Source organism: Podarcis raffonei, chromosome 9 (genome assembly GCF_027172205.1).
Source record: "Podarcis raffonei isolate rPodRaf1 chromosome 9, rPodRaf1.pri, whole genome shotgun sequence".
Classification (NCBI taxonomy): Eukaryota; Metazoa; Chordata; class Lepidosauria; order Squamata; family Lacertidae; genus Podarcis; species Podarcis raffonei.
Genome location: NC_070610.1, coordinates 27,484,951 through 27,498,455, shown reverse-complemented (window position 1 = coordinate 27,498,455; position 13,505 = coordinate 27,484,951). Strand labels below are relative to the sequence as shown.

Below are 13,505 nucleotides of genomic sequence, written 5' to 3'. Positions count from 1 at the left end.
ATTGCTGCCCCCGACGCCTGACCCATCACATTTGGGGAGGGGGAATCCCATTTGGCTCGCCAGAATTTTGTTGCACACCAACTCCAGCCTGAAGAGGGTAGAGAATGAGACTCTTAATTTCAGGGTTGGGGTTTCGAGCCCCAAGTTGGGCAAACGGTTCCTGCATCGCAGGGGGCTGGACTAGAGGACCCTCGTGTCCCCATCCAACTCTCTACGATTCTGTGGTCAGAGAAGAGGGAGCTTGCTATGGGACAAGGATAACTATGACTTTAAAGATGAATGAGAACCCTTTACAAAGTAGTTGAAGACGCAACAAAGTGAACTGGACTCCTTGGCAGGTTTTGAATAAACATTCACAAACTTTTTATTGATAATAATCAGCTAAATAGTTTAAAACAGCACTCTCAGAGAAACCAAAGACTGGAACTGAGGGGGGTGGGGGGGTTGTGTGGAAGGGTGGAGGGAGGGAGGAAAAATGGGGAAAAAACAAGGATGATATGTTTTTGGATAATATGTCTTGTTTTAATTTTGAATAAAAAAACTTTTTTAAAAAAAAAAGAGAAGAGGGAGCTTGCAATCCGCTGCAGCTTGCACGCCGGGGGGCCGTCAGCCCCCACAATATTTTATCCAAGTTGGCACCCCTGCCGCGTTCCCTCCCGGGAAGCAGAGCAATCGCCAAGGCGCTCAGGATCGCGCAGCGGGAAGGCGGGTTTGCTAGGAGAAGGAGGTGGGGAGAGAGGTGGTGCCTGGCTCCCCATTGGCTGCTCAAAGCGAGGAGGAGGCGGGGCGGAGCTTTGCCCGGGAACCGGGAGGCGGGGCTTGCGGAAGCCCAGAGAAAAGGGGCTCCGGAGCGCGGAGGCGGCGCAGAGCAGACGCGCTTCTTCTCCGTCTGTTCGGGTTCCCGTCGCGCCTCCTCTCTCCCAGTCCGTCCCCATCGCGGCTGGGCGTCGTTCGGCTTGCAGCGACGCTCGCCTCCCCGAGGGCAGCTGCGATGCGCCTGATCCAGAATATGGGGACCATCGCCGAGTACCCCCAGGCAGGGAGCACCCTCAGCGGAGATAGCTGCGGCGGCTCGGGCCGCCCCCGACTCATCAAGATCGCCGTGGTGGGAGCCAGCGGGGTGGGCAAGACCGGTAAGAGAACGGGACGCGCGGGGCTCATCCTGGCGACATGGAAAGGCGTGTGCGGGGGGGGGGCGGGGCGGGGGTGGACGTAGACATACTGCAAGGACGCAATGAATATACCAATATTCAAGGGAGGGGATCCTTCCCCAGTTGTAGCAAGAGAGCGGGGCTGGCCCTGCAGGATCCAGAGGTAGCAAACCTACTGCCATTGTGACAATCTGTTTGCCCGGTCCAAAGTATGGTTTGAATATGAGGATAGCATCCCTGCCAGCGATCCAAAGCGCTCACCTCTAATTTGGGGAGAAAGAGATGATGGCTAGCTAGGTAGCAGCATCCTTCTCCTCTTAGGTAGGCACCTGCTGCCAGATCAGGCAGATCAGGAATGGATGAAGATCAGTGACCAGACAAAAGCTCTGACACCCCCTGCTGCCCGAGCCTGACATGTGGACGCCTCGTTAAAAGGATAACACCCATTCCCACTCCCTTGAAGATGCTTCTGTAGTTGTAACTTTCATCATAGCAGTGAATCCTTAACCTGTGAGGGGTGAATGATATTAGAAGGTGCCTAAATGCCTGCTCCTTCAGACTGAAAGGTGTATCGTGGATGACTGTTCACAGCTCCACTCTTAAAAGTATTTACTCAGGAGTCAGCTGCAGTGGATTCTGTAGTAGGATGTCTTTCCCAACAGAATATGCTTAGGATTGCAGCCTTTAATTTGCTTGACTGCTACATCCCAAGTTTTGATGGCTGCTGCTACTGCTAGCCAAAGCTAGCTCTAGAAAAAGATGCACTCCCCTAATAGCCTATTGAAATGCTGTCCCTGCTCAGATGTCCTGTATGTGGAGTTTTTGGGTATGCAGACAGAAACTGGGGGAGGCTATTGCCCTTAAACACCAAGTGCAGATGACATTGTGTCTTCTGCTTTTCCCCCTTTCTAACCTGCACCTTTTTTATTATCAATTACAGCCCTGGTGGTGAGATTTCTCACAAAACGGTTCATTGGAGACTATGAACGCAATGCAGGTAAGAAATGAGCTTTGCTGTATTCACAGGTGTGCACTGCAGTGTATTTTGACTCCAGCGACAAACTCAATGAAGCCTTTGGTGTCTCACTTCCAGAAAGCTAGACTGTACAATGGGGATTTCACTAGGCAAAGTCACTATGCAACGCTGAAACCCAGGTGTCTGGCCAAGTGTTATCAAGAGGACAAAAGGAATTTATACACTGACCTACTTTAGCTAGCACAAGGCGAGAACTGCCCTGTTTTTCTTCTCACTGCAGCCACATTGGGATGTCAAGCCCCTCCTCTATAGTTTGACTTCTGAAGTTTTGTCCTCATTCACCAATCTGCTACACACCCACCTACCCACCCACCATTAGAATGAAACAAGTTCCAAGCTAAAGGAGGTGGCTTCAGTCCTATAACCCTTTCCCACTCCTATCTTTATGTAATCAAGTTATTTATGCAAATAAGCTTGAATTCAGAGCCAAGTAGTTTGTTATTCATGCAGAACAGCAGACACACAAAATTTCCAAGAAATTTCTGGACCACGTGTAACGATGAATGGGGTGGGAATGATCTTCTATAATGCAGATAAACGAAACTAAAGTTTTCAGTATATTGGGGGCGTGTTTAGGTGGCTCTCCAGGTGTTGATGAGAGTTTGGGGTCCAAGCAAGATCTGGATGGCCCCATAACAAGGTGTACACCCATCAAAGCAATATTCCACTGTCCTGTTTTTGCTGTAATGAAGATGCAGCTTTATATTGAATTCATTTATTTCTTAGCATCCATTTCATTCCCCCTTACACAGGCTGCCTGTGTACTTTAAATCTACTTGCACATATTGTAGATAAGCATTTGTATCCACTTGGAGGGGTATGTATTTGCCTCAGCTTGAGCCAATAGTGTCAAGACCAAATATAGTTGATCCAGAATCAGTTGTGACAAAGCCTTTAAAGTCTCTTGTATAAAATGAAAACAACCCCCCTTTCCCATTAATCAGACACTGTAGCTAAAAGAGGAGTGTGTGTGTGTGTGTGGAGGGCAGGACACATTGATTTGAGGGTGGTTGTTTTTTAGCACAAGGCTGATTTGAGTGAAAAAGTTCTGTGGTCACGCAAGATCCCACATTGTCAAGGAAGGACAGCATGCTTCAGTGTGGAACGTTGAAATCCTGCTAGTTCCAGTGTAACAGTTTTAAGCACATGCTTAACTTTCTTCTTGGACTCAGTGGAACTTAAATGAGCCTACATTTGGCTAGGAATGTGCTTCCCATGCCAAGAGGTTTTTATGTAGGTTTGCTTCAGCATTTTAGCTTTGTAAGTGAAGCCAATTATTAAGAATTCTGTTGTGTGGTTTTTTGCCCATATACGCCATGCTTTCCTGTGTTTAGGCTGTAAACACTTACCTGGGAGCACATCCCACTGAACTCAGTGGGGTGTCTTTTTGAATAGACATGGGCAGGATTGTGCAGCCAGTCTTTCTTATGATGAAAACACCATCTGCCTAATGTAGCAAAAGTGCCACTTTTTTTCAACAAGTCACAGATCCACCTCCACTAATGAGTTTTTTTTCTTTTCATTGTGCAGAGGTTAATGAATGTCAGTTTATAGTGCATGTACAACCCCCTGTCTGAACTTGTCTGATGAAGTGCATTTTTATTGCTAGGTAATTTGTACAGCAGACAGATCGAAATCGATGGGGAGTTGTTTGCAATTCAAGTCCAAGATACACCTGGAGTACAGGTGAGTTATGTTCCTATGCCTTGTACCACTTTAAAGGGGAGCTTCAGTTTTGGCACATTTCAAGAAGTTCATTGTTACATATATTGATTCGTAAGAATCCCAGTAGGGCTTTACTTCCAAGTAGATGTGCAAGGATCGTAGCTGTTTGAATTGGGAGCCTAGCTGCATTGAAAAACTGTTTTGTTGCTAATAACTAGAGTTGTAAACAGTCAGACCTTGATAAATGGTCTGTATATTGTCCCCTGACAGTAAAAGAAAACAATCCACAATTTCAGCTAAACTTTGGTCTACTTGAAGACACAAGCATCATGTTTAGGAAACCTGCCTTTCTTAAAAGAAAGGGGGGGGGGAAACCCGAATGTGTTAAAAACAGTTCCTTGGCAAACTAAGAAACGCTTCATTTTTATTATTCTACTAAAGTGCACTGGATATCTGGAAAGAAATTTCATTGCTATAGCCTAATCAACTTTAGTTTCATAAACACATATGCAAAAGAAACTAAAAGTCACAGCCCTGGCAGCTGCACTCATTAAAATTTGTTAGGAGTTGAGTTTATATTACGGAAAGTTTGAACGTATAGGCATGAGTAAGGGCAAATTTTGCCTTTTTGAACTGGGCTGTTCTCCAACTTTAAATGTTTCCAGCTCATACCTTTGTTCTTTTCTCCCCACTCCCGACTCACTGTCTAGCCAGTTAATTTCCCATTCTACGGCACCACAAAGTCTTTTTCTCGAGGCAGAGTACAGCTTGAATATGGCAGACTTTGCAATAATTGAGTGTAGCATTTTTTATTTTATTTTTTTGCAACTGGACTAACATGTGGAAATGTGGATTAAAATTTTAGAGACAACATGCAATAATAAACATGTAATGGACATTGTAAGCTTTCCTTTGCAGCCAAATATTTCCCCTACTTAATCTTTTTTCCTCCCCCAGGTCCATGGACACAGCCTTGACTGTAACGAGCAACTGAACAAATGTATTCGCTGGGCAGATGCAATTGTGATAGTCTTTTCGATCACAGACTATAAGAGTTACGAACTACTCGGTCGCTTCCACCAGCACATACGGCAGCTGCACCCAGGAAACAGAGTGCCTGTGGTGGTTGTAGCAAACAAAGCAGATCTCCTCCACATTAAAGAGGTAGAACCACAAAATGGACTTCAGTTGGCTGGCATGTTGGGTTGCACTTTCTATGAGGTGTCTGTCAGTGAGAATTACAAGGAGGTCTTCAACGCCTTCCACAACCTCTGTAAAGACGTCTGTAAGCAACAAACCACCAGCAGCACACCAGAGAAGCGGAGAAGCTCTCTCATTCCAAGACCAAAGTCACCCAACATGCAGGATCTAAAGAGAAGGTTTAAGCAAGCCTTATCTGCCAAAGTGAGGACTGTCACATCTGTCTGAAAGATCAAACTAAATGGGATGGGGTTTCCCTCCCCCTTCCCAGTGCATATTTCTATAGTTCCAGCTTTGGAACGTTAATTGCTGGTACTTCAGCATCCGAAAATCATGGCAGAGAAAGAGTTCAGATGCACATAAAGCATTTTGTAATGAAGGAGTAACTCTGAAGCTTGAATAAGCCCCCAAAGAAGTGGTGGAGCATAGAATTTCTTGTTGCAAGCACGTTTGATTGACTAAGTGGACAATATTTTCATGTTCTGCTGTGGAAGTTAGGTCATGTTGGTATTTGTATCATACTTACACAATGAAGGACAGGGGAGAAATATTCTGAATGCAGTCTTACTGATGGGGAACAAATTGTGTGTTACATCCATTAGCTATATTTTGGTATTTGGTGGAAGGCTGGCTTCTTTAGTAGTCTTCAATGGAGCCATCTGCTTTTTAAAAACCCATGGTTTAGAACAGGGGTCAGCAACCTTTTTCAGCCGTGGGCCAGTCCACCATCCCTCAGACCATGTGGTGGGCTGGACTATTTTTTTTTTTTGGGGGGGGGGGGAAATGAACGAATTCCTATGCCCCAAAAATAACCCAGAGATGCATTTTAAATAAAAGCACACATTCTACTCATGTAAAAACACGCTGATTCCTGGACCGTCCGTGGGCCGGATTTAGAAGGCGATTGGGCTGCTTCCAGCCCCCGGGCCTTAGGTTGCCTCCCCCTGGTTTAGAAGCACAAGTATGTCATTGAATCAGTAAAAGAAATGTCAGTATAAAATGTGGGGGCATTATTAACTGTATTTCTGATGGTGTGATGAGACATTTTGGTACCACAACTGTTGTTTAGCATCATTTTTAGATAGCTAAGTTTACTCTCACTGTCTCTAAGATACTGCCATCTTGATGATTCTTCAGAGACTGGTCATCTGATGCAATGCTGCAGCTTTCCAGATAATATCTTTTTCTGCATTCCACTCATCATGAGGATTGTAAAGTTCCCACTTAATTGCTCTGAACAGGAATACAACTTCCTATTGTTTCAATCCAATCCAATTATTTGTCTTAGTCCATGAAACTGTTCCATTTTAGCTGAGACTTATCTCCAGCTAAGGCATGAGGGCTATTCCACTATTGCATAAGTGCTGTTTGTAGTAACATTTGAAAACACTGAATTATCAGTCGTGTTATCCAGGATTTGAGGACTATGCGCCCGACACCAATGCACTTTAAAAACAAACAAACACCGTGCTTGTTCCTTAAGCTGTAACTTATTTATTTTTATGTTGACAGCAACTCTTTAAATGGGACATCTTCATTTTGTTCCGGTGATTAAACCAAACCTTGTTTTCTCATCTGATTGTTGTGTTTAATATTCAGATGCCAAACAAGCCAGAAATGAGTGGCAAGACTTGTGAGAGACAGGGAAGTCACCTAAAGGCATTCAAGGGCTAAGAGGACCTTCAATCATTGGCTTGGCCAGTGACGGTTTGCAGGGATTAGTGTCTCACTGATTTTAGTAACACAACACAAATACAGATGATCAGGGCTTGCCTTTGCAGCAGTCTTCTGCTGTCCCCAACTGCAGACTTCTGTAATACAGACTTGTACTGCAGCAACTAAAGCAGTTACTGTATTATGCAAAAGCACTTGCCTCTTAAACCCTTTTTGACCTGATTATTAGCATCGTTCTGTCATTCCTAAGACGCTGAAGACTGTGTAGTAGAAAATCTACACAGTCCTCCTTTACCTCATCCTAAAAAACAAAAAGAAAAAAGGCTATTGTATATCAAGACTTTTTCAGAGTACTGGGAGTATCCCTTGTCAAGACAGGGACTCTCCTTGTTCCGATGGGTCTCTCCCCACTGCCTAAATCTGTATTTCCCACATTTTGAGAGCTATTCATGCCCATTCACTTGTGACAATGGCATCAGAAATTTGGTTCAAGCATCGTGTGGTCTTTTCCATTACACACAATACACAGTTGTCCTGCGAAGCAAGCCCCAACTTTTATGTCTTGAGTCTAAACCCATGCTGCAGTTAACCATCATGAACAGAGAGGAGCAGCCATTGAATGAATGAAGGTCTGGCTTCCCAACAGCCTTTGGGGCACCCACCAATGGGCAGAAAACTGGTCTGGGTTTCCAATCCCATCAAGGAGACAAAGAAAAGATGCATCATTTCTGCCATATGCCCGTTTTCCTGCTTAATCTCCAAAATACTGACGTCTATTAACGCAGTGTAGCAGAACTGCAATGGTAACCATGGAGACTGCCAGCTTTTTCTTTTCTCCAAGTGCTTCAAAACAAATAGCTATACAGATATTATTTGTCACCTGTCTATCAAATGTAGCCTGCGAGGTGCATCCAATGTCTATTGCCATAAGTAAATGCTACAAAATGTGTCCTTTTCATTTAAGAAAACTTTGTCCATTGTTCCCCTTTTGTCAGCTGGGTTAGAGCCCAATTTAGATTACCTTCATGAAGGGCCATGAAATGAAACGGCTTTAAAAATGGGATGATCAGCATCTACTAGACTGGGGAAGGCCTAAACTGGTGGTCCACATAAATATTTGCTGGCTTACACTGGAAAAAGGCAGTGCCTCGCTGTATTCTAACATTGTAAACTGCAGCAAAGAATCACTAGCTGGCTGGAGGAAAATCTCATATGCAATTCAGAAAAGAAAATTTTGTTTCTCTGCTTGATTTGTCAGGCATTCTTTCCTAATCTTAAACTATTCTACCATTGTTTTTTTCAGAAAACTAGCTGTAAGAGAAAGATTAGCTGTAGCCTTATAATGTTAAACCTGCTACAAATTTTTATCTGCTTCTTTTATAACAGAAGACACTAAGTAACCATTTCATCCAATAAATCCTGGTCTGGACTAACAAGCTCTTTGCATGTGGCTTCTTCTATAAATGTTCTACATTCAGTAGCCAAAAGTGGAAAAGACTGACTTCAGGATGCAGTGGTGGCAGGTTTCATGTTTGAATGACTTTTGGTGGCAATGTCTAAGGGAGAATAGTTAGCATATTGTGACCACCCTCAACATCTGGGATGGAGTAGGCTAGAAGTCCAATAATACATGCAATTGTGGGAGATACTCCATATAGAAAACTAGCGATGCCTGGGAGATGTCTATGTGGAACCCTTCTCTCTCACATGCTAGTTTGCTAAAGGAAGGGAGGGTTTTTCACTGGAGGAAGCAACTGAGTTGAAGTGGGAAGGTCCAGAAGCTTTTACCGTATGTATCTACTGAATGTATAAACTGACCCTGTGTCTAGATGACAACCCAGGCCCATACAGCGTTTTTTGCTCTTAGTATGATAGTGTAAATCCGGCAGGCCCTGGGTGAGCCCTTGAAGCTGGCTTAGACCTCAGAGGCCTGGGGCAAGAGTACCTGGCTGCTCCATCCTCTGCGTGGGCCTATGGCAACCCCATGGTGCTGTGCACTTTCAACAGTTCTGAAACAATCCAACCTCATTTGGGTGTTCAGCTTTCCAACACCCTACATGTCCAATCACACTGGGCTGATTCTGTAGTATACTAATGTATACGTAGCTATCAAAGGCTTGATATTTACCTTCTGTGTAGCACCACTGAAATGGACACCACTGAAGAGAGTGACTCCACAATGGACCAATAGAAGATTTAAAAAAAAATTTTTGGAAAGCACTGATAGGCAATCCCAGTCCTCCCTCTTTCTTCAGTGATGTCCACTGGTTGCCATTATGAAAGCTGCCCCACATTAGAGCTCACTATATTACAGATTGTGAAGAAGACATTAAGGCACACTTTGTTGTCACTGACATATTCTGACCCAACATTTTCTCCAGGGGTATCTTATATCACAAGCCAGCCAACTGCGTAAGCAAGATGGAAGGAAAAACTCAGTATAAAAGAAAATGAAGGAAAAGTTCAGCATAGAAATGGAAGCACTGATAGTCATCTTCAGTGGTTCTGCAATGCTCCGATGAGACTGATATGGACAGTGAGGAACCTTTACTCTGTAGATGCCAGCAAGAAAGAAAGAATTTCAGTTAAACAGCATCACTGCAGAGAGAAGAACTGAAAGTTGGCTTGACGTCACAGGACTAATGAACAGATTTTCAAGTGCTATCTTAGCGTAGGTACTTTTCTCTTGCTGGCAGCTATAAAAGCAATTCCCCCAATGTTCAGATCAAGATCAGGAGTAATTTCAGAACCTCTCATTTTCTGCAGGAATGTCTCATTGGATAAAAGGCCAAGGGTTTTGATATTTTTCCGGCGACTTGGGCTTGGTGCTCATCTTCTCTGATAAGACTCTTGGCTTGTCAAATGCCAATGTCTGGCTGGAGACGGTCCGTGGCAAACAGCAGCTCCAGAAGGCTAAGTGGTGTCAGGAGAGCTGTGGAGAGTATAATTACCTGAAAAGAAAGAGAGATGCATAAAGAATAACAGAGACTAATCCCTGCCACCACTACCAGACACAGAGAAGTGTCAGGCACAGTTTATGACAAGGAGTTGTGTTTCTGCAGGCAAATAAATACAGCTTCACTAAAGCTCAATGTCTTGTTATAGATAGTACTATTATTGGAAACATCATAATCAGAAAACTTGTACCCCATTGCATAATTTTCTTTTCTTTTCCCCCAGCTTATGGGCTATAGCAATGTTCCTTATTTTAATTAATTGTCAATCTGAATATACCTGCAATAGGTTTACTGCAACTGTGTTAATATTTTTGTCAACAAATGATTCAATTTAAATTGCTTCTTTTTGGCTTATGATGAATTTTAAAAATCAAATGTGTTTTTTTCCTAGCATGTGCTCAGCAGATTACAAAATTTGCCTTCTCGTATTTGTAAGAGACAATAGTTAACTTGTGTCATGCATTGTGCAGTGGTGGATGCTGGGTCTCAAATTTCAGCAGTATCCTGTATGGCGCCCACAATCAGAGCCCCTCCATCAACTAAACATTTTCAATTGATTAATTATTTCTTTTAAACTGATTAATCAACCAATTAAACTTATTTACATCTGCCAAGTACCAAAACCTCAATAGAGATGCCTTTTGAAATTCTTACCCATTAATAATAAAGACAATCTTTACTATTTCCTTCTTTCACAATAAGAATGAAATAATGTGGTAACTAAACCATGTGTAAAAATGATAGGTGTAATGGAAATATATCCTTTTTGCATTCTCTGGGTTGTAATCAATTCCAGTTATTACTAATGCCAGTTATTAATCACTGTTTGTTTCTGCAAGGTGGCCTTGTGCTTCTCTGAGACATTCACAGGTATTTTTAAGTACAATCCTTAACAAAAAGGAATGCCACGAATAAGCTATTTTCTCTTTGTGTTTCTCAATGAAAGGCACGGCTTCTCTTATCATCATAACCATCTCTGTATTTGAGGTTGCTCTGTGAACTGAACCACACGTTCTTTAACTTTGCATTTAGTCATCATTTGCTTATACTCCAACCAAACATTGGAAGTGATCGGTATCTGTTGACAGGCTCTTTGCTTGTTGCTGAAAACACTTTAGATTTAACAACCCTAATCCAATTCCTGTTTAAAAGGGACACCAGCATAAACTGTGAACTGCAAGGTGTTGTTTGAATAGAATGGTATGCCAATAGCAATGTTTTCATCTGGACCTAAGATTTAAAAGCGAGTGACACGAGGCTTCACATAAACAGCTTTGAATAGTGCCAGGATCATTGAAAACATAATCCTGAACAGGTGGTCAGCATTCAGAGACCCTGAGGAGTCCAGGTAAATCCAGATGATTTGGAAACTTTATGTAAGAAAGGCTCAGATAACTTTTTTTCGGGCTGGGGAGAAGCATAGGATTCCCCTTCCCTTCTACTCCAAAGCCCTTTAATCTCTAATGTAACAGCTTTATACATAGGGGCATAAAACAATGAGTATGTTCTGAATTCTTTGTCTCAAGGGGTGACCCATCGTTGGTGGGGTCAAGTCAAAGCAAAGCAACACCAGATTCCATGTCACTCCTTGTCAAACCTCAATCCCTCTCAGATAGTAAGCCAAAAAGCCTGGCTACATAGTTTAAACTCTTCTCACTCATTAAACCTCTGCTTATCTTTCAAGCCGTAGTAATACATTTGGAGTCGGGATTAACTTGTCCATCAGTGTACTGCAAATTCAAGGTCTGCCCAGGGCAGCGAAGAATTTGATTCCCTGGGTTAAGGGGATAATTGAGAAGCAAAACGCAAGCGGGAGAGTTATCAGATGAAAATGTGTTGCCGGAGAAAGCATTTAAGGCTTGGGAACTATTGAATGAGCTCTTAACTCAAGAATGCCATTAACACGCAAAAGGCATCTTCTCCAGCCCTGCATTGCTTCAAGGCCCACCCTGCTTCCACCTCCAACATTTTCACTAATCAAACATGCGGCCACCATGATTTATGACAGGAGGGTTTGCATGCTGTTTGCAGAGCAAAAAGATGCTATTTATGTACCATGGGGGTAGAGAAGGATGTCTGCCTGGATTTCTGGTGGAGCCCTGAAGAAAACTGTCATGACAGCTCCTTGTAAGACTGGCCCACCCCAGTGACACCCACTCAGAGAGGAAAGGAGTGGGGAATCTTTCTGTGAGTCCACAGTCGCAGCCAATGACTCATGGGGAAGCCATGAGTATGCTGTGAAGGCTTACAGAATTATAGCTGCAGCTTGGCAGACGTTTAAGCTGACCCTTACTGTGTACACACAATAATTTGCTGGACGACCGGCATACAAAAGCGGGCCAGTGTTGGCAGAGCCTGAAAAACTGCCTAGGTTCCCGAAGCAGCCTCCCATCCATGTCCTAGTTATTGGGTAGGCCTTAGATAATTCACAAGGGATTGGGGAATCCTGACAGGAAGCTGTTTGGTAAACCGCCCTCTGTGAGTGGTGTAGAATTCTGGAGTCCCTCTCTAACCTCAGGCCTCCATGTTCCTCATCCCAGCTTGAGGTGGTACTGTACCTGCTACTGCCATTCGCTTATGTCTTTCTTACGTCCCACCTCGCTAAACTCAATCGCCAGTGTGGTAGGGCTACACCTCACAACAGGCTGTGTTATGGACTACAACTGACATCATTCTTGATCAGAGAATCATAGAGTTGGAAGGAACCATGAGAGTAATGTAGTCCAACCCCCTGGAATGAAGGAATATTTTGCCCATGCGGCTCAAAGAGAGCCAGTGTGGTGTAGTGGTTAAGAGTGGTAGACTCATAATCTGGGGATCTGGGTTCGCGTCTCCGCTCCTCCACATGCAGCTGCTGGGTGACCTTGGGCTGGTCACACTTCTCTGAAGTCTCTCAGCCCCACTCACCTCACAGAGTGTTTGTTGTGGGGGAGGAAGGGAAAGGAGATGGTTAGCCGCTTTGAGACTCCTTAGGGTAGTGATAAAGCGGGATATCAAATCCAAACTCTTCTCTTCTTCTTCTTCTTCAAACCCACAATCCTGGGACGAAGAGTCTCATGCTCTACCAATTGAGCTATCTCAGATGGGTGGGGCTGATGGGAGCTTGAGTTCAAAAACATCAGAAAGCTACCAAGCAGCCTATTCCGGGTACTGAATGCACCACCCCATGTACTCAGTTATTTTGAGTGTTATTTGTTCCTATCTGGAACATAAACTAGGTAGTAGACAACTTTGAACTCAATAGCTACACACCCATATATGCCCTCCTCCCTCCAATCTACAAGGCCAGTTCCACATGTGCAGCAGAATGAGGTGAGAAAGAAGTGGTAGAATAATAGAGCGAACCACCTCTGGCGGATGAGCAACAGTCTGGAAAACTCCTCTACATAAAAACTCCCTGAATGGAGAAAACTAGTACTGTGAGGAGAAAGCTAACTGAGAACCTTTCTTCCTGATGTGCTAACTTTCAACGTGAAGGGGTTTTGTTTTATTTTTTTAACATGATGGAGCATTAAGAAACGCCACCTCCCACTTGAAGTTTGAAGTGGCACAGTTTGCTCCATCACCTCAGGATTCCACCACCTCATTCTTCTGCATGCGGAGACCCAGCCACACCTTAGAGCTTTTCAGGTTTGCTTTATCCTGTGGCACATTTTGGGCAGGGGAAAGGCTTTTGTGGATTATAGGGGCCATTTGTGTGAATCCTTCCCATTTTTTCTGCAGAGCGTGCCACTTCATTCAATCCGAGAATCGAGTCTTTGTGACCCCAGAAAACTCTTAGCATCAGATTGAGGCTGAACCCAATAGTTCTACATCCATATG

At 43.7% G+C, this 13,505-nt stretch overlaps 2 protein-coding genes across 2 annotated transcripts in view; one reads left to right on the top strand and one right to left on the bottom strand.

The window, feature by feature from the left end:
- The first annotated feature begins 809 nt into the window (after window positions 1-809).
- RASL11B (RAS like family 11 member B) lies at window positions 810-6,626 on the top strand. Its single transcript, XM_053404441.1, has 4 exons — window positions 810-1,133; window positions 2,092-2,148; window positions 3,797-3,873; window positions 4,810-6,626. The coding sequence occupies exons 1-4, from the start codon at window positions 992-994 to the stop codon at window positions 5,278-5,280; spliced, it is 747 nt and encodes a 248-aa protein (XP_053260416.1). The 5' UTR covers window positions 810-991; the 3' UTR covers window positions 5,281-6,626.
- Window positions 5,827-13,505, bottom strand: part of SCFD2 (sec1 family domain containing 2) — a 150,448-nt gene continuing 142,769 nt past the window's right edge. The window contains exon 9 of the mRNA XM_053404446.1: window positions 5,827-9,677. Coding sequence (XP_053260421.1) covers window positions 9,585-9,677 — 93 coding nt within the window. The 3' untranslated portion in view covers window positions 5,827-9,584. The remainder of the gene's footprint in view (window positions 9,678-13,505) is intronic.

Coding starts and splice junctions, on each gene's coding strand:
- RASL11B (XM_053404441.1), top strand. CDS start 992: ATGCGCCTGATCCAGAATATGGGGACCATCGCCGAGTACCCCCAGGCA. Junction 1,134..2,091: donor CAGCGGGGTGGGCAAGACCG/GTAAGAGAACGG, acceptor TATCAATTACAG/CCCTGGTGGTGAGATTTCTC. Junction 2,149..3,796: donor AGACTATGAACGCAATGCAG/GTAAGAAATGAG, acceptor TTTTATTGCTAG/GTAATTTGTACAGCAGACAG.